General features: G+C 43.0%; 1 protein-coding gene across 1 annotated transcript; it reads right to left on the reverse strand.

Annotated features, from left to right (window-relative positions):
• Positions 1–7752: 7752 nt before the first annotated feature.
• LOC115113393 (SEC23-interacting protein-like) lies at positions 7753–20919 on the reverse strand. Its single transcript, XM_029640965.2, is given in 18 exon segments — positions 7753–8370; positions 8764–8932; positions 9038–9226; positions 9369–9471; positions 9763–9918; positions 11881–12048; positions 12281–12376; positions 12841–13002; positions 13101–13201; positions 13693–13901; positions 14237–14378; positions 14622–14832; positions 15108–15197; positions 15492–15685; positions 16067–16246; positions 16249–16276; positions 16382–16902; positions 20588–20919. Coding segments are annotated over 18 exon segments (2934 nt in total). The 5' UTR covers positions 20721–20919; the 3' UTR covers positions 7753–8288.
• Positions 20920–21760: the final 841 nt, after the last annotated feature.

The raw sequence follows: 21760 nt of genomic DNA on the forward strand, positions 1-21760 counted from the left end.
TCTATGATAAGTTAGTGTGAGAGGACGAAACAGATCAGCGGCTCAAAATCAGACGGAAGAGTGACCTGTCCACAGCCATTCGTCTTGCCTCAGGAAATCCTGTTAAATCGAAATCTGCATATTGTATTATAGTCTAAACCAAATTTTGATCAGAAAGTACTGACGTGAGTATGAATCGTTGCCCAATTTTTTTTTTTTACATAAGAACCTAAGGCATTGATCAAAGAGATCTTGTTTTGCTTGTTTTTATTCTTTATTTTTTATTAATTGGCCTATACTGAGTTATTTTAATAGGAATGTGTGAATTGTGATTGACCAATGTGTTAAATTCCTTCGGGACCCTGTTTGTTCTGAAATCTGATAGAGGTGTAGTTAACAGATAATTAACTGAATCTGCATGTAAAAGATCCTATTAAATAGTGGTATACTGTTTAATTGGTTGTGTTAGAGGTGTAGTTAATTATGAGATCGACTGAATCTGCATGTAAAAGATCCTATTAAATAGTGGTATACTGTTTAATTGGTTGTGTTAGAGGTGTAGTCGAATAGACATAGTATATGTAAGTTTAGCGTTCCACAAGACAGAGATCGGGAATGATGTGACCATTGCACATCACACTATAACCAGTTTTGATGTTCTGCGATTTTGGTGTGCCCGATTCAGAGAAAACATTTGTTGGGGAATGATTGCCATACTGTGAATAGATAAACGGGGTAATATTGACGGCTGCTGAGCCAAATACTGTTCAGTCGCCGAGCTGTGAATTAACCCAGCCGGAGTGCTAAAATATTGACTGCTTCTGTTTTCCCTCTTTCTGCTGTTGATATTTCCTAAAGAGATTGTTATAGAATCGCCTAAATTCGCTAATATATTGTTCCGAAAGGAAATTACTGAATTATTTCTAGAAAGTATTTAAATAAGCCACCGAGCTGAGCACTGACTTTGAGTGACGGACGCTGAGCTAAACACTGATTTTTACTTTTTCTATTTCTATTGATATTTCCTAAAGAGATAGAATTATTCTGACAATTGTTATAGAACCGCTGGAATTTGCTAATATATTGTTCCAGGAGATGATTGCTGAATTATTTATAGAACGTATTGAAATAATTCGCTGAACAACTATTTCTTCTCCAATTTCTGTTGGTATTGCCTAAAGTGCTCAAATTATTCTGACAATTGTTATAGAATCGCCTAAATTCGCTAATATATTGTTCCAAAAGGAAATCGCCGAATCATTTCTAGAAAATACCTAAATAAATCGCTGAACAAATTCAAATAAACTACCGGAGAAACACACACGTAGCTGTCACCACACACTGATAAATATTTTGTGTGAGAGGGTGGGGGCGCGTGGGAGAAGTCAGAGCTAGCACCACAGTACATCCCTGGTCTCGATCAAGGACGGGCTGAGTATACAAAGATAGAAATAAACACATATTACACAGGACATAGTACAGGAATGATTGAAACCTAAAGGACACATTTCAGACATTACCAGATGAGCTAGAACAGGAATTAGGAGCCAAATAAGACCTTTTTCAGATAATCACTGACTCAGTTATATCTTGCCTAACCGCGTTAATAATTACCTTAGCAGTTCACGTAATTATTTTGTGATAACATGTCTGGCTCAAATACACCCAAACTCAAGTTCAATGAATACTTAGAACAGCGCATGACTAATAGAGCGGGAGGGAAAGACCAGTATAAAAAAATGAAAAAAGTGTGGGAGGGGTTAAGACTGAAATGGATACAGGCGGGTTACCTTAGAGGGGGACCTCCAGTAGACGAGGAACTACAATATATGCACAAAGGGCTAGAAGAAGCCGTAAAGGGAGCAAAAGCAAGTGAGACAGAGGGGAACAAGACTCATTTGTTCAAGAACCAAGGCACTAAAGAGAGAGAGCGAGCCGAAGCGGAGTTAAAAGTAGGGACGTGGGCAATAGAAGAAAGTAGAAGAGTGCTGCCAAAAAACACACTGGACATGATGTGTGTGGCCTCAGGAGAGACCAAAACTCCACTCGAGAGTTTACCCACAGTTCCCCAAGTTGCCAACACTAGCACGGTGTCTGCTCCTCTCTCACTATACCCAGAAATACCAATAGAGGTGGCCCAACCCCCGCCATACTCAATGGGGCATAATCAACGTGGGCATTCTCACAACCCATTCAAAGGTAACCCTTTCCTCACCGGGACCCAGCCCGCAATACAGGCCCCAGTGCTAAGCGTACAGGCGGGCCAGCTGAATGGGGCTATGAGCTTCGGAATAACAGGAGGGCAGATAGAGTGTGAGCCACTCCCCACCACCAGCACTCCACATACAGGTCACACTCCCCAGAAGCGAGAGCACCAATGCAAGGAAGGAGCTTTCCCTGGAAACTCCGCCGCCCCCCTCCTGATAGATCTCGGAGGTGCTGTGGGCTCCCTCACAAGCCCAGGAAATAGAGCTGCAGATGGGTGTTTCCCCCTGGAGGCACAACGATTAAACCCCAACTACTTCCATCTAAAGTGTTCCCCGCGTAGCCTCCAAGTTGAGGAAGGGTCCTATATCAGCCACGTGAGCCAGGCAACGGAAGATGATGAGGAAAGCAACAGAAAGACACCCACCAGTTTAGAAATAGACTGTGAAATACAACACTTAAGGAGATAATTAAGTGAATCAATAGCCAAGGGCCTGATGAATAATGAAGGCAGAGGGATGGGTGAGTACCACATCGAAGGCATGATGAAGGGAAAGGTGACTGACGTAACCAACACCCAGGGGGCGACCGCAACCCGGAAGTCTGCCAGGGTGGCTGGACTAAGGTCTAAAGGAGTGACCACCAGAGAAGACTGGGACCTGGAACGGGGTGGAGCCAGCATGTATCCGCTATTCCCAGCAGCTGATCCACGCTACGTAGAGTACCAACCCTGGAAAATGACTGACCTGACCACACTGATGGAACAGATGCCCAGCCTACATGGAGGGGCCTCCGCATGGCTACACCAGCTGCAGACTCTGACCTCCGGTCTGGATCTCTGCCTAGGAGATATGAAAGCACTACTATCCAGAGCCACCAACCATGGCACCATGAACGGCATCATGACAGCAGCCGATCTCGGAGCCCAGCCACCCACCCTGCCCCTAGATCGATTCAGGACCGTTTTATGGGATGAACTGCGCAGAACCTATCCTACTGAAAGGAACCATGCCACCCTGTCCTCCTTCACTATCAACCCAGGTGAGCATCCAGCAGAATATCTGGATAGAGCTAAATCCACCTGGAGATCAGTCCATGATGAACCATTTGACCATACAGACACCACCCTCAACATGTGGAAAGAGATGGTGGTCAAAGGCTGCCCAGGGGATGTAAAGACCAAACTGAGAGGAACGGTGGGACTGATCGCACTTCCTTTGACCCAATTTAATACTCATGTGCACCACCATGTGGGCCAACACAATAAAGACAGAGGGGGATCCGAGAACCAAGTCCAGTCCCTCCAGGTACAACTCCTGAAACTCCAATTGAAGGAAGCACAAAAAGGAGAAAAACCTAAGAAACAGATGGTGGTGGAAGAAACCCAGGAGTCAGCCACCAAAACAGACATCCCTCAAATAGTGGCCCAGACTGCGTCTCAGATGATTCAACAGCAGGCCGGTCCTCAACCAGCCAACCCGGGGCCTACTCCAGTGGGGCAACCTGGAGTTCCTCAGCCTTGGTATCCTCAGCAACCACAACTTGCATACCAGCCGCAATGGATACCAGGCCATCCCAGAGGAGGGGTTTGTTTCAACTGTAGAACTCCAGGGCACTACTCACGAGAGTGCCCATACCCATTCACACCACAACAACGTCAGTGGAACTCTACGAGAGGTCCATATGGGAGGGGAAGGGGTGGAAATAGACCTCAACAGTACGAACATCAGCAACCAGGACCCATACCCATGCATCAGCAACCCGCATACAACCAACCGCAGTTCCAGGGAATGACTGGGGACACCATGCCCTGGCCATGAAGATGCCCACCACCTGCGGCAGGAGGGGGAGCCGATATTTTCAACTACACACTGAACCAACAATGATGTGCGAAGTTGAAGGTGTCCCCCATCAGTTCCTGGTAGACACAGGATGCACCTATTCTGCTATCAAGTTCCCCCAAATGCTGTCATCTGATTCACACGTCACCTTTGAATCAGCCATCATCCCTCAACCAGCATCGGCCCAATTAGCTGAAATCATCGGATTGATGCAGGCCCTCAGAGGAAAAGGAAAGACTGTGAATATCTATACAGACTCAGCCTATGCCCATGGAGCAGTCCACACAGATGGACCCAGAACTTTTATGAGAAGCACATGGCCCCACACACACGAAGGCAAACTAAAGACCCTCCAAAAGGTCTCGCACATCTGGTGGCACCCTCACATGAAGAAATGAATGACTTATTTTGTGACGAATGCAACATTTGTGGCAGCCACAACCCAAAGAAACCATATCAAACACCAATGGGCTCATACCCAGTACCTAATGCATGTTTTCAGGATATTAGCATAGACTACACCGACATGGGCCCCGACAATGTATCTAAAGGCAAACGCTATCTCCTAGTTATGGTAGATAGGTTCTCCAAATGGGTAGAAACAATACCAACAGCGAAGGGGGATGCTAGGTCAGTCGTTAAGTGGCCACAAACCAAACTAATACCCAGGTATGGCATCCCAAGACAAATCAAATTTGACAAATGGCTCACATTTAACAAACACCTGAGACAGGTGGAAGAAAGATTTGGCATAACACACAGATTTGGTTCTGTGTACCACTCCCGGTCCCAAAATCTGGTGGAACGTTAAACCAAAAGCTGAATGCTAAGATAGCTAAAGTATGTGCAGGTATGAAGTTGACATGGGTTGAAGCCCTGCCTCTGGCGTTGATGGCAATGAGAGCCTCACCAGGAGCAGGCACCCATCTCTCTCCACATGAGATAATGACTGGAAGAGTCATGCCTGGTCCACCAAGGGAGGGAGGTCATATGCCCGCCCTTGATGTACAACAAATTGTAATGTCTAATTATGTGAAAAAACTGACAGTTCTCTCTGCAGCACTCTCTACCCAGGTTCACAAGGTCCAGGAGGGGGAGCTGCCAGGGGACACGCCACCACTGAAGGTAAAGGTTGGTGACTGGGTGAGGGTTAAAGCCCACAAGAGAAAGTGGCTGGAACCCAGGTGGACTGGACCGTACGAAGTGAAGGAGGTTACTTCACACTCAGTCCAGGTCAAAGGTAAATCAGGCGCACCTTGGCACCACCTTACACATTGCACTCCAGCCCCAATTCCTTCTAGAACACTGACTGAAGTCAGTGGTGGCTGTTTAACAAGGCCATCAGACTGTTAAACAGCCACCACTAACATTGAGTGGCTGCTGCCAACACACTGACATTGACACTGACTCAACTCCAGCCACTTTAATAATGGGAATTGATGGGAAATGATGTAAATATATCACTAGCCACTTTAAACAATGCTACCTTATATAATGTTACTTACCCTACATTATTCATCTCATATGCATACGTATATACTGTACTCTATATCATCGACTGCATCCTTATGTAATACATGTATCACTAGCCACTTTAACTATGCCACTTTGTTTACATACTCATCTCATATGTATATACTGTACTCGATACCATCTACTGTATCCTGCCCTGTACCATCACTCATTCATATATCCTTATGTACATATTCTTTATCCCCTTACACTGTGTATAAGACAGTAGTTTTGGAATTGTTAGTTCGATTACTTGTTGGTTATTACTGCATTGTCGGAACTAGAAGCACAAGCATTTCGCTACACTCGCATTAACATCTGCTAACCATGTGTATGTGACAAATAAAAATTGATTTGAGCTGATTTGAGCGGCCTAAATTCGATTCCAAATGAAGACACTCCTTACTCAGGTGATGCGGAATCAAACTCCGCCTCCCCTGAAAAAGAAACCTCGCCCAGTTAGAGGGACATTTCTCCCTCCCTGGGTAAGGCTAGGGATATCTGGTCCCTTATTTGTGATATTCCTACTGATATTTGGAGTAACCCTAGGCACTCTCACATGGTTAATAGAACAAACACATACTAAAGCAACTCCTCTCACCCCAACCCCTATCCCTGACACCGTGCCTAACATCACTCACTCCAATCACTCCCGTCCCAAAACGCAGCACTACACCTACAGACCCACCATGCACACGAGACAAGGTTAGAAGCACCACCTTATGTATACCCACGAATGCAACCGCCACCATTATGCTATAGTTTTCACGTCTTAAAAGACGTGAAGAGGGGGACTCAAAAATGTGGTTCCTACCAAATTGTTTGGTTGCTTCATATTTTATTTCTATTATTCACGTCTAATAAGATGTGAAGAGGGGGATTTGTTATATAAATAATCTAATATCAAGCATTACTAGCAGACCAAAGCTCTGGTTAAACCGGATGCCCTCAGATAACTCTGGGCCCAGTGTCCTCGGTCAAGTTTAGAGCCTACGTGCAATAACATGATTATCCGAAGGACACACAGCTGCCATCACGCAAATATACTCCCTGTAACTACAAAGATCAGCCTGCAACACTAACGAGCTTAGAGTGCCAAACTATCTCACTGACATTGAACCCTACATGCACTCCTGCATAAACAGGAAACACCTGAGCCTAAAGCAGACATTACCAGTCCCTAAATCCACACTTCCTTGACACACATACATCTCATGAAGCAACGCACACTCACACTCCACCCCCCCCCCCCTACTGGTCGGGTGACGTGAGCAGAGAACTCTGCTGTGCACCAATGGGGCTCCAGCTCTGGCTAGAGCAGGCCCGCCTCCAACTCTTCAGGACCAGTCAGAAGACCAACACGACGAGACTCCACCTACATTATTGTGTGTATACATTCTGTTGTAAACTCTGGCTGGGCAGCCTAATTATTCTGACTCCTCACAGAGTCACATTGCTTAGGTCCGTGCACGATGTAGGACAAGATATCTTTGACTCAATAAACTGCCTTTTTGCTACACCTGATTCCACTCTGTCCAGCGTTGTTGTTTTGCATTCCCTCTCCAGTATGTAAACACTAACACTAGTTTTTCAAAGTAGATAACGCATACTTTCACGAACCGTCTCTATGCCTCGTTCCCATCGTGTTGTGTACATTTCTCTCACCCGGTGGCTTATGCTGTCGGTGTGTATCTAACTGAACATAGCAGGCATAAAAGTGTATCCATCTCTGTACGAGCCGGAAAAGAACCGGCACAGTGGATTATGGTCGTTGCTGTTAATTATCACGTTTGTACGCTGAACTATGTTGAATATTTGCTTAATGAAAACTACTACAACTCCCTTCAGCCCAGTGTCCCATATAGGTCTCCACTTAACTTCTCTCGTGAATGATTTACAGAAACAGCAAGTTGGGCTCACCAATTTTAAAAAAAATATATAGATTCAAATAATTGACATGACGTCTGTCAATTAGTTGTTTAATAACCGGTTAAATCGCTCATCATCAAAGTAGTTACACAAACCTTTGTATATTTAAGCACACTAAGGTAATGGAGGAACCCTGGTTTTTGAAGCAGAAAGTAAAAGCAGTCTTCTATTTCGACCCAGATTTATGGAGGATATGTGGAAGTCTACTTGTGCAATTTAATACGGTTTTTAACAATCAGCAATAAAAATACAACATAAAAGCACTGAAGACTGAAAATAAGTCAAGTAATGTGAAAGTAAAATGGTTTATTGCACAACTATTTTTACACAAAATTTAAAAAACGGAGGTAAATACTTCATTTGCAGTTTTTATGTGATTTCTCTTGTATATGTTCCATTTGGTGATTCCATATTGTTCAGCAAGCAAACTCCATGCAAACCTCACCAGTTCTAGAATTTAGGCTATAAAAATGTAATTTCAAACAAGTGGTTTTGGAATCCACTAATTTGATCTAGTTAATTTAAGACAAATGGTATATTACAAGCGTATTCATCTTCATACAATAGACTATGAGAATATACAAAAGGAAAATTAATATTAACAAGCATAGAAGCATATATAAAATTAAAAAGCATTTACATGGCCAAACCTGATGGGGAGATAAACAGTATGAGGGTTTTAGAAAGGTGTATTATTCACTCTAATCAACCTGGTGGAACCAGCCTGATAGCTGTGTTCACCATTCCATTTAACTTACGTGCAGTGAAAGAATGGTAAACGTAGCAACCAGGCTGGTTTCACCAGGCTACCAATCTATTGCATCAGTGTAGAATCTGTTCTGGGTATATCCCCATGGTCATATAAATCTCTTTTAGGAGTAGTAGGGCTGTGTCTTCAGACTCCCTGCAAAAAGAAAGGCACAAGTAAATCACTACCGACTGAATTATTTGTCAAACAGAATACATCAACTTAAAATAGATCAGCTGTGTAGAGAAGACAAACAATCCAAGCCATGGAGTGAGTTTCAGCCACAGATTCAAAACTCTTCAGCAGTAGACTCAAAATCGGCATTAGTGGCTATTTAGAATAAAACATTATATGGCTAAATCTTGGCTAACTTTTAATCATACAGAAGCTACAAACAACCACACACAAGTATAACCTCGTGTGGAGCGCCCAAGAAGCAGAATGATACGAGTGGCTGATCCAGCCAAGGCCCACATTAAAAGTATTCAACAGTGCACATTAGTCACCATTTCCACCTTGATGTAAAAGTGCCAGAACCGATTTTCATACCAGTAGCACAGGTGACTCTGCAGGGCGAAAAGGTACTCGTTGAAACTCTCGATGGGCTTCTCCTGTAAGACGTAGTCGATGCGGTTTCCCCCGTTCAGCATTCCTATTTTCATCTGGGCCTCCTCTTCTCTCAGCAGCTCAGGACTCTCCACTATGCTGTGTTCTGCGACTAACCACATTTTTTACAAGTTAACATTTTTACCCCCCCCTATACAAATAAACCAAAATACCAATATTTCATTACTTATTTAAATCACTGTGCCCTTATGTTCACCATCGCTGCGTGCATGCTTCTCCTCCTCCTCCTTGATCTGATTGGCCACCATGGCGAGCTCGGCCGCCAGCTGGGCGTTGGTGGTGTGAGCGCGGGCAAAGTCGTTGAGGGTCTGCCAGGCACTCCTCAGGGAGCTGATGAAGCCGTGCTTGAGGTCCGAACCCATGCGGGACAGACTCTCCTTCAGCTCTGCCATACACAAACAATCCATCATGTAAACCCCTCACAGTCATTATTCTAAAACAAATTACACTTGGGAACCAATGGTTGACAATGGTAGGCAAATAAATAGAAAATAAATCTGAGGATAAAATAGCCAGTAGTTCCATACCAAGATGCAGCCTCTTCCTCCCTTTGTGATGTGGAATCAGAACAGGTTTCAGGTCCAAGTCTGGCAAGATCATGGGCTCAATCCTGTAAGCAACTGGGTCCAGCTAAAACAAACAGAAAGAGCAATCAGATATTTTAACATTTAGAACTAAAAAATAAAACTATTTGATTACACCCTTGCATATGAATGAATGTACAGTATTTGCTACCCTGATGTACTTTAATGAAACACATTGGCATTAACCATGTCACAGCTCAAATGTATTTATGAAGTCATTTATGTAAACAGTTGTCAAATTGCTTTATAGCTGACAGTGACAATCCTATCACATACAGTATGTCATCTGCATGCACACCCATACTCCAGGAAAGATGTCTGAGAAAGACTGGCTAACCGGATGGTAAATGTTGAAAAATCCCTTGCAGGTGGGTAGCTGGTAGTTCTCCTCGATCTTCTTCAGCCCTCGCACTGTGAGGAACATCCCTATGGGAGATCCCAGGGCAAAGAAATTCACCGGTTCAAAGTCCAGAGTGTGGTACACAACAGACACCTATGGAGCAGAACACCAACACCAGACAAGACAGTGCTTTTAGATAACTACACTGAACAAAAATATAAAACCGACATCCAACAATTTCAAAGATTCTACTGAGTTCATATAAGGAAATCAATAAATGTAAATAAATGAATTAGGCCATAATCTATGGATTTTACATGACCATGAATACAGATATGCATTTCTTGGTCACAGATACCTGAAAAAAAAAAAAAGTAGGGGCGTGGATCAGAAAACCAGTCTATCCGGTGACCACCATTTGCCTCATGCAGCGCAACATCTCCTTCACATAGAGTTGATCAGGCTGTTGATTGTGGCCTCTGCAATGTTGTCCCACTCTTCATCAATGGCTGTGCGAAGTTGCAGGATATTGGCGGGAACTGGAACACGCTGTCGTACATGTTGATCAAGAGCATCCTAAATATGCTCAATGGGTGACATGTCTGGTGAGCATGCTGACCATGGAAGAACTGGGACATTTTCAGCTTCCAGGTTGTTGGATCGAATCCCCCAGCTGACAAGGTAAAAATCTGTCTTTCTGCCCCTGATCAAGGCAGTTAACCCACTGTTCCCTGGGCGCCGAAGACGTGGATGTCGATTAAGGCAGCCCCCCCGCACCTCTCTGATTCAGAGTTAAAATGCAGAAGACATTTCAGTTGAAGGCATTCAGTTGTACAACTGACTACGTATCCCCCCTTTCCCTTTTCATTATCATGCTGAAACATGAGGTGATGGCCGCAGATGAATGGCACGACAATGGACTTAGGATCCCGTCATGGTATCGCTGTGCATTTAAATTGCCATCGATAAAATGCAATTGTGTTCGTTGTCCGTAGCTTATGCCTGCCCATTCCATAACCCCACCGCCACAATGTTGACATCAGCAAACTGCTCGCCCACATGACATCCTCAGTTTCATCAGCTGTCCGGGTGGCTGGTCTCAGATGATCCTGCCGGTGAAGAAGCCGGAGGTCCTGGGCTGCTGTGGTTACACGTGGTCTGCGGTTGTGAGGCCAATTAGCCGTACTGCCAAATTCTCTAAAACAACGTTGGAGGCAGCTTATGGTAGAGAAATGAACATTCAATTATCTGGCAACAGCTCTGGTGGACATTCCTGCAGTTAGCATGCCAATTGCACGCCCCCTCAATGTAATGCTGTTTAATCAGCTTCTTGATATGCCACATGGGTCAGGTGGATGGATTATCTTGGCAAAGGAGAAACGGTCATTAACAGGGATGTAAAGAAATGTATGCACAAAACTTGAGAAAATTCTATTTTTGTGGGTATGGAACATTTCTGGGATCTTGTATTTTAGTTAATGAAACACATCATGTTGCGTTCATTTTTTTGTTCAGTGTACTTTAGATCCACACACACCACCATTTTTTTCATGGCCAGGTATCCCTTGGGAAAGAGGTCTTCTGACCTCAATGGGACTTCCTGGATAAATAAGGGTTAAATAAAAAATGTAATGCTTTGAGGGAAAAAGATGTGTCCTAATGAAAATGTATGCTTATGCATGACATTACAGAAAGGCTGTAGACTAACATCATTAGGTCAGGATTCTGATCAACGGAGGTGTAACCTCATTAGAGCTGTCAAATCGGTGAGCAGCTTCTCTTGTGGTCACTGTTACGAAATCACATCTGTCCTTATATCCCACCTGCGTTAGAAGTTCAGAACGAGAAAGTGTAGGCTATATAGAAATAATAACACTGATCATTAAATGAAAGCGATTTATATTAGCCTAATCGAGGTGTAGATTACATTACACATTCCAGTGTTCGAACGTGCAACGCGGCTGCATGGGATTTCTATTAATGCATCTTGGTGCATCCAATGGCAATATCTGCAATACGTAACACCAGGAGCCGCTTGAGGATTTTACAGCTCTAACGCAGTTACACCTTTGAAACCGCTGATCTGATTGAATCCTGACAGAGGTTTAGGTTTACCTGCCCAGTGCCAACATCAAAGTAGTTGTAATCCACATGGACAGAGGAGTAAGCCCCGCCAACAGGAAGCTTCGTGGTGCCTGGCCCTGGGAGGGGCTCGATTGATTGGGCAGGGACAACCTCTTGACTGGCCACTTTAACTTCTGCTGCCTTCTTCTCTTGTGCTACCTGACAGAAGGAGTCCGAAGTTGAAGGCACATGAACACACGATTATGTTAAGTTGTCACTGTTTTAACCATCACTGGATTGTGTTCAGTAGGGCACACTGTAGCGAAACGTTTAGCAATAGAAAACAGAACTTTGTATTCTAAGTTCAGGTAGCACCGCCCCGTTTCAAATCATTTTCTTCCTATTGAACACAACACTGGTGTCTGAGCGAAAAAGACAATTAAATGATCACCTGCTTAATTGCTCTTTCTTTGACAAACTTCGCTATTTTCTTCCTTGGCCCCAATGGAATGCTCATCTCTTTCAGGTCCTCAACTGTGCACATAAGCTATCAGAATATAGGAGAGAGGAAATTAGATTGCAACCACTGACTCTATGATATGGTCTAGGGAGTAATTGCAATATAATTGAATCCTTCAATTTCGGTTCCTGGGACATTTCACTCAAAAGTCAGTTATTTTCAGACCTCATATGTGGTTCTGTTCAGATAAGGCCATACCAATTTGTTTTGTAGATCCAGCTATATCCATATAGCTATATCCTTATAGCCACAATCAAAAATGAAAAGATAAGCATAGTAAATTATATTTTACATTCATTTGTGGGGTAGGAATCATGATTGATTTAGGCATAAAGCTGGATCTACACAACCAATGGCGTGACTCACCTAGACTTTCAAGATCTGAAAACACGTTTTATTTTGGAGTGTAATGTCTCTTTAATGGTGTGATAAGTATTGAAAGTAAATATCAATAACTGTATGGGTTCATGACAAGCAAGGAGGGTTCTTACAAAAGATTCAAGGTCAATCTTCTCCTGTTCTAAAGTGCTCTGGTACTCAGACAGGCCCAGATGTTCCAAAGCAGAAGAAAGATCGACAAACTCCTTCCCTTCCTCTTTAGGCTCCTCCTCTACAGCAGCAGGTGAAGTAGCAACAGCGGGGGATGCCACCTGCTTTAAGTGGGAAACTCCAGGTTATATTACTATTGTTACACTCTGTTGGCACCTAAATAATGAAACAAACAATGTTTGGATAGTTATGGACCCACTACCTGTTTGGTGTCTGCAGGGTGGGCCCCATTAGCAGTTGTCATGGTTTGCAAAGGTAAGCCATTCTTCTGGTTTGACAGCAAGTCAAAAAGTATGAGAGATCCTGCAAACAAACATTCAGAGAGACCGGTTTGTCCAAATCTTTCTCACATGACTAAGCTAAAAGTATGAACACTTGGGGATGCTTTTCTTAATGCTGTGTTTAGATGGTATGAGGCAGACGGCAAACCAGATGTCATTGTTTTCAATGAGGGCACAATGGTAAATTCCATCAGCTGCCACGGTAGATGGGACTTGCCGCCAGAGTTCAAATCTTTAAACTTTTGTCGTCTGTCTCGGCTTTGTTTTCTACTGGATGTTGATTTGCACTGATTGCTTACTGAAATCCCCATAGCAATGCATACAATTGTGCTAGCTTGCTTTTGCAGTCACCCTCTTTCTTGTCCTGCTATGTCGACTGGTATGATGGTTTTTGCGTCCCCCTAAACACAGCATAAACCTAGTCCTGACCTAAAAAGCACAAAAGGTTTTTAATCCAGGACTAGGCTTTATCTGGGTCTGGAAAAGTGTCCCTTGGTGTTTGGGTGTTTGTACCTAAACTATGTCCAGATACTGAAATGCCTCCTTTGAAGTCTGGGTTCCGCTGCAAGAACAGGGCATAGATCCTGTTAATCTCCAGGGCGACTGTGTCCATGATGGTCTGGCAGTAGGTGGGGCTGTTGTAGAACAGCACATCTAGGAGGGTCTCGTTAGTGAAGTGACGCAGACGACCTGTGCTGGGCAGGGTGATCTTCTTTATCCTCCTAAAACAGTAAGAAATTGATTGACACCAAATCCTTGCTTCCTCCATACTTGTTTCCTCAATTCCTCTCAAGGCACATTGGAGGAGAGGATCTAAGGTCCCTCCCTTGGACCTCTTCCTCCAATGAACTTTGAGAGAAATTGAGGAAATTAGGATAAAGGAAGCATTAGCAAGGTTTGACAGCTAGTAACATTCTGTGACACAGCCATTTGTACAAGCTTGCCACTCAGGTCAGCAAAGACGTTTTGTGTTACAATATAATTTCCCTATCCCACAAAGAACAGGCCCTATTCCCAAGTGTATGAACGTCCTCAAATTATATTAGTGTCTCCTCACTTGTCCACCCCTGTGGCATCCCCATGCAGGGCCGTGTGCCACTGAACAGGAAGGAACTCCACTCGGCTGATGACACGCTCATCCTGCGCCTTCTTAAAGTGACTCTGCAGCAGCTTCAGCGATACACTCCGGAAGTCATCCACTGTGAACACAAGGAACACACATTTTTAATACACTATCTGGGTTAGTATGGAGTACTAAATGGATATTCAACACAATGACATTCAATAAACGCTATTCATTATTGCTGGGCATAGTAAACAACAACATAACAGGAAGAACATACCATGACATATACCATTCAGGACATAAACAAACACATCCATTTTCCAATATTATTATAGCTCTGGGAAATATAGAGGCTATATGGAGAAATCACACATACCACACTCCACCATGCTCCTGAACCTCAGATCACAGACTGGACCGATGCCATGTACCATGAACACCAAGTGATCCACCTGAGGGAGCTCCCCATCGGGAACTTCGTCATGGTCATCATCGATGCCCCTCTTGACCACCCTGGGTCTGGTCTGTCCATCCTGGGTCGTACCCCACTCATCTGGCATGTCGGAGGGCTGGAATTGTACTATCACCTGTTGAAAGACATAAAAAGGCCTTTTCACAAACTAGAAACACAGTCATGTCTGGGTCTGCAAACAAAGTCCACTCAAAACCATGATGTTATTTTTCCTTACGGTCTTGATCAGTGTTCACAATTGGTAACTAACTGGTACCTAATGGTGCTTGTTGTAATGAATTCCAAAAAAACAAAAACAAGTTATGGATAAGTTACTACTTTGTGATTATCATGTAATTTTAGTAAACACTTGGTAATTCTGCACCGTAAAATTAAGGCCTACCAACATACCTTTGGATTGTGCATGACAATGGTTTCCCCCGATGGGAACTCCAGCCGACGGTGCCATTGATTGGTTGACACAGCTTTCTTATATTCTCCCTACATAGAGAAGACAGCCAATCAAACAAAGCTCACCTATCAGTCCACTCTCAGGGCTAAAACCCAACACATGGTCAGTTGTATTATAATTTACGTAACAGTGAGACAAAAACCTGGGTATTGTTCATTAGGGCACACTGTAGTAAAACATAGGAAAACTTTTGCAATGGAAAACAAACACAGGCGTTTTCAGAAGTACATCCCTTTTTATGACTATTTTCCTTCATTGTGTGGCCTAATGAACATGACCCTGGTCAATACAAGGTCCTGTTTTTTTTTTACGATGCAACAAACCTCTAGCTTCTCGCTGAACTCCTCTGAGTAGGGGATGAAGCGGCTGTCTGAGTCTCCCTTGTAGAACCAGGTGCAGCGCCGCACCTCTGTAGGTTCCTCCTCCCAGAATACAGCTGTTCGTATGCGGTCATAGAGCTGCACGTCGTAGCGCCCGCCATCTGTGCACACAATCACGTTCTCAGGGTCCGGTTGCACTAGAGGAGAATTAAAAAAACGTAGTCTTTTTTCTTTATTGTCTGTTTCTCACAGATATTTGCTTTACGTACCAGAAAATGCAGTGCGACAAGAAAAGATTCACGACAAAAAGAGACATGGCATACGCTTGACAACATACAATTTATGAAAAGAAAAACAAAATGACAGACTCGTGAGGTGATCAGGTGAGTGTGCATAAATTAGGGTCGTGTTTATTGGGGAATGCAACGGATAATGTTTCAAAACATTTTGAACTGGTCGCTGCACTGACAGCTTTAACAAATTGCTAGGCCTAAATAAACGAGAGAGATGAAAAGTCAACTTGGATAACAATACTATGAATGGCTCTAATCTAGTAGAAATCAGATCCTTCATCTCACCTGAATTATAGATCTCCTCCAGCTGAATGGAGTCCAGGATACTGAAGGGAAGCCAGGCGCTCTTGGGCTCCACTTGTTTGCAGAAGAACCAGTGAGGCTGAACAGCCTCGTACACGTTGTATTGCATCATTTGATTGGCTGGGACCAGTGCTCCAGCCGTGGCGGCATGTTGGGCCATAGGGGAGGCCCTTGAATCTGGGTGGGGGAGGGCTGAAGGGAGAGTAAAGACATATATATTAGCCTGATTGTCAGGCAATAAATAGCAAGAGAAACCAGTGAATGCTAACACCCTATCAGAGTGGAGTTGTTGTTTACCTTTGTGAATGTGGAGGGTGCCGATTGGAATGTTGGAGCTGGAGAGCCCATAGTGTACGGATTTTGCTGCGGCGGTGGATGGAATAGCGACTGGACCTCTGGAGCTGGCACATAGGGTTTGGCTCTGCTGCTGAGGGGTGTGTGACGGTACGGATTATAACTCTGATCGGGGGCTTGTGGAGGGGGTGGGGTCACTGTGCTAGGGGGAGGAGTGTAGCTTCCCATGGGGTTCTGATGAACGCCAGTGCCAAATGGCTGTGGCACAGCAGGGTTGGAGTTGATTAGTGGGATAGGGGGTGTTGGGGCCATGCTAGCAACACTGGGAACAGAGGTTGGTCCCGATGTCGCGAGGGATACTGAGAGTGACGCTGGTGGTGGACATGCCGGCTGATGACCGATGGAGGCAAATGGGTCACTACTATTCACGGGACTGGAGAAGTAGCTAAACGTGGATGGTGCTGGGGCATTTCCAGAGGCCTGGCCAAGAAAGCTGTCTTCTTCTCCGACATCTACAGTATCATCTTGGAAAAACAACAGAACATTTGAGCAACTGAGTTACTGCAGTAGATTTGAACAGTACATTCATTCTAAATGTGCGCAATGTCAACAATCCAATGTGAATCCACCCTTTGAGAAACTCAACTGACTAACTACAGACCAACAAGGGTTCTGTTGATACGACAGTCCTGTTGACCTGACACTGCTATAGATAGCTGAGGAACGCTAAACTAAATTCTGTTATATCGAGGCGTTTTGATAACTGGTCTCACAATTTGCTAGCACCAACACTGAGTCACCATTACTCAATACTTGTGTGTGTATATATATATACACACACACACACACACACACACACAAATGATCAGTTTCTCTGGTTTTACTATTGAAAGGTGTGTTTGGGTATAATGAACATTTGTTTTATACTATAAAACTACTGACAACATTTTTCCCAAATTCCAAATAAAAATATTGTCATTTAGAGCATTTATTTGCAGAAAATGACAACTGGTCAAAATAACAAAAAAATAGTGTTGTCAGACCTCAAAAAATGCAAAGAAAATAAGTTCATATTCATTTTTAAACAAGACAATACTGATGTTTTAACTTAGGAAATGTTCAGAAATCAATATTTGGTGGAATAACCCTGATTTCAATCACAGTTTTCATGAGTCTTGGCATGCCAGTCTTTTCCATTGATGTTGGGTGACTTTATGCCACTCCTGGCGCAGAAATTCAAGCAGCTTGGCTTTGTTTGATGGCTTGTAACCATCCATCTTCCTCTTGATCACATTCCGGAGGTTTTCAATGGGATTCAGATTAGAGGTCGACCGATTAATCAGAAATCTGTATTTTTGGACACCGATTTTGCAGATGATTATTATTTTTTACTACACCTTTATTTAACTAGGCAAGTCAGTTAAGAAGACATTCTTATTTTCAATGACTGCCTAGGAACGGTGGGTTAACTGCCTGTTCATGGACAGAACGACAGATTTTCCCCTTGTCAGCTCGGGGGATCCAATCTTGCAACCTTACAGTTAACTAGTCCTCGCCTGTTACGCGAATGCAGTAAGCCAAGGTAAGTTGCTAGCTAGCATTAAACTTATCTTATAAAAAACAAATCAATCATAATCACTAGGTAACTACACATGGTTTCTGATATTACTAGATATTATCTAGCGTGTCCTGCGTTGCATATAATCTGACTGAGCATACAAGTATCTGACTGAGCGGTGGTAGGCAGAAGCAGGCGAGTAAACATGAATTCAAACAGCACTTTCTTTGCGTTTTGCCAGCAGCTCTTCATTGTGCGTCAAGCACCGTTTATGACTTCAAGCCTATCAACTCCCGAGATGAGGCTGGTGTAACCGAAGTGACATTTCTAGCGAGTTAGTGCGCGCTAATAGCGTTTCAAACATCACTCGCTCTGAGCCTTAGAGTAGTTGTTTCCCTTGCTCTGCATAGGTAACGCTGCTTCGAGGGTGGCTGATGTAGTTGCGTTCCTGGTTCGAGCCCAGGTAGGGGTGAGAAGAGGGACGGAAGCTATACTGTTACACTGGCAATACTAAAGTGCCTATAAGAACATCCAATAGTCAAAGGTTAATGAAATACAAATGGTATAGAGGGAAATAGTCCTATAATAACTACAACCTAAAACTACTAACCTGGGAATTATTGAAAACTCATGTTAAAAGGACCCACCAGCTTTCATATGTTCTCATGTTCTGAGCAAGGAACTTAAACGTTAGCTTTCTTACATGGCACATATTGCACTTTTACTTTCTTGTCAAACACTGTTTTTGCATTACTTAAACCAAATTGAACGTTTCATTATTTATTTGAGGCTAAATTGATTTTATTGATGTATTATATTAAGCAAAATAAGTGTTCATTCATTATTGTTGTAATAGTCATTATTACAAAGAAAAAAAATGTGAACAATTAATCGGTATTGGCTTTTTTGGTCCTCCAATAATCGGTATCGGCGTTGAAAAATCATAATCGGTCAACCTCTAGTTCAGATCTGGAGACTGGGCTGGCCATGACAGGGTCTTGATCTGGTGGTCCTCCATCCACACCTTGATTGACCTGGCTGTGTGGCAGGGAGCATTGTGCTGCTGGAAAAAAACAATCCTCAGAGTTGGGGAACATTGCCAGAGCAGAAGGAAGCAAGATTTCTTCCAGGACAACCTTGTACGTGGCTTGATTCATGCGTCCTTCACAAAGACAAATCTGCCCGATTCCTGCCTTGCTGAAGCACCCCCAGATCATCACAGACCCTCTCCATCTTCGGAGGATGCAGCTTTCAAAGATTTGGCCACTACTGGTTGACCCGTCATGACATATTGCTTGTTTGTTTTTTTGCTCTTGAAGCACTTTGAGATTCTACAAAAAGTGCTATAGAAATGTAATAAATGATTATGCAAGATGTCAATACGTTTCACAAATACATGTAGAGATGAAAACAATCTCTCCTTTGAGAGCTAAGCGTCCCTCAGCTAAGCTGTAGCAACTGTTATTCTACTTATTTACCAAGCTATTAAAACAATTCCCAAAGAAATGTCCTGATATCTAATACATTGCAGAGATTTATCTACAAGTTTAAAATGTGTAATGGGCTTGTGGACAGCTAGCTCTCAAACTCTAGACGGCATTCTACCAACAGTTCTCAGCCAACTTCGCAGCCGACTACTGCCACATGTGAACTACTACTTCTTTGATGACGTTTAACGGCAGTTGGCATCCAATAAATGTTGCATTACCGCCACCTACTAGACTGGAGTACAACTCCCTTATACTTTGTTTATTTTTCAAGCAAATACCCTACTATCTAACACTACACTCATTTATTTTTATAATAATAAAAAATAACCACTATTTACATCTATTTAGTCCTACCTCAGGTCAACCTGAAAGGATGGAACACCACCACTTAACACACCCAAATACCTCTCTGCAGCTGCCTCAGTTTTCTACAACTTAGGTTCCATCTCTGCAGTACAGTTGATAACCATTTCTATAAATGCAAAACATCCTATCTTTCTGAAACATATCACTTGTTGGCCTATCCCTCTGTAGTGGTACATATCTACACCACTAGGCAAGTCAGTTAAGAAACTATTCTTATTTTCAATGACGGCCTAGGAACAGTGGGTAGTTAAACCTGTTCAGGGAAATAACGACAGATGTGTACCTTGTCAGCTACGGGATTTGAACTTGCAACCTTCCGGTTACTAGTCCAACGCTCTAACCACTCTAAACACTTACGCTACACCAGGGTTAAGGTTACACACAGGTGTTCAGAACATGCTAGATAGCTAATTAGCACAGGTGTTCTCCTCTTTTTCCGTAAACAAGCGTTGTAACATGGAGATATGGCCGTGTGGGAACACTACCCCTAACCATATAAAGGTGTGTATCAAGTAAAAAAAAAATATATATATATATATAGCTAATTTGAACGATAAAGTTCCAAAACTATACCTCCAGCGATGCATGTTCAGAGAAAGCGTCGGGGATCTTAACAAACCATTCCTGCAAAAGACACCTTTGTCCAATGACTCTTATGAGTAATGTAACTGAGAGTCACGCATGATCAAGGGCTAGTTGACAGCTAACTAGCCAGTAGTTAGTTGGCTAGCTAGCTGTCATGTTAGTCATTGAATTCCTAGGGGCCCTGCTGTGCCTGGCTTAGCGTTATCTTACCTCCTGATAACACCGCTGGACCACTGGCCTGGCTGACAGGTATGACAGGTAAATTGAAGTTGAACTCAGGTGCGGCAGAAAACAGTAGATTTGCGCTGGAATTCGGCACATTATTGGTTTTCCTATCAGCCATTTTCACCCCAAATTACACGTAGCAAAGCTTATTTTACTGCCGGAGCAGCATCATTTCACAACCCGGATGTCAGACGTAGTTCTCAGTGCTGGCGTTTGCACAAATTCACTGATCTGTTATACAAGTGATAAACTCAAGCCAAAAACAGTACAACTACGTGGTCAAGTGTTCCTCTTTAAGTAGGCGCTGAATCTCCGCAAGTTCTTTGCCGTCTTGATGGACCGGGTACGGGAATAAATATATGAGTAAGATTCAATGCTGCCATCTACTGCTGTGGCTGGGGTACTGTAATTTATTTAAAAAATCTAATTAAAAAAAAGGTTAACAATGTTTCTGATTGACTTTATTCTCTAGTCGACAGCCAACATTATTAACAGAATACTTATTTAAAATGCAATAATATTAAATATATTCTCGAAAATATCCCAAAAAGTGTCTAATATCTAGTGACGCAGTTTTCCCGCCACTGTGAACCAGTGAGGTATAACCTGGGCCAGGAGAGCGAGTCGAGTGATAAAGTTATTGAGGCATAATTATTTATATTTTCTGTACTTTGTTTCATCAGCCCTCCAAAGGATGTACTGGTAAACAATGCCTTCATCTCATGATTGGATAAACAACCCCTTGAGCGTTGTCAAAGGGATGTTTGGTAAGCAAACAAATCCTGTGGAGGTGGTGCTAACGAGAATATGTTCGGGAATTTAGCTAGTTAGCTATCCACCTCAATAGCTAACTAATGTTAGGTAGTTGGACACTTTTTTTCAATTTTCACCTAAAATGACAAACTCAAATCTAACTACCTGTAGTTCTGGACCTGAAGCAAGAATATGCATATTCTTGATACCATTTGAAAGGAAACACTTGGATGTCTGTGGGAATGTGAAATTAATGTAGGAGAATATAACATTAGATCTGGTAAAAGATCATACAAACTTAAAAAAAAACATGCATTTTCTATAAAACATGTTGTTCCATCTTTGAAATGTAAGAGAAAGGCCATACTTTAAGATATGAGTCTAGGTGTAATTTAGAATTACATT

Source organism: Oncorhynchus nerka, linkage group LG28 (genome assembly GCF_034236695.1).
Source record: "Oncorhynchus nerka isolate Pitt River linkage group LG28, Oner_Uvic_2.0, whole genome shotgun sequence".
Taxonomy (NCBI): domain Eukaryota; kingdom Metazoa; phylum Chordata; class Actinopteri; order Salmoniformes; family Salmonidae; genus Oncorhynchus; species Oncorhynchus nerka.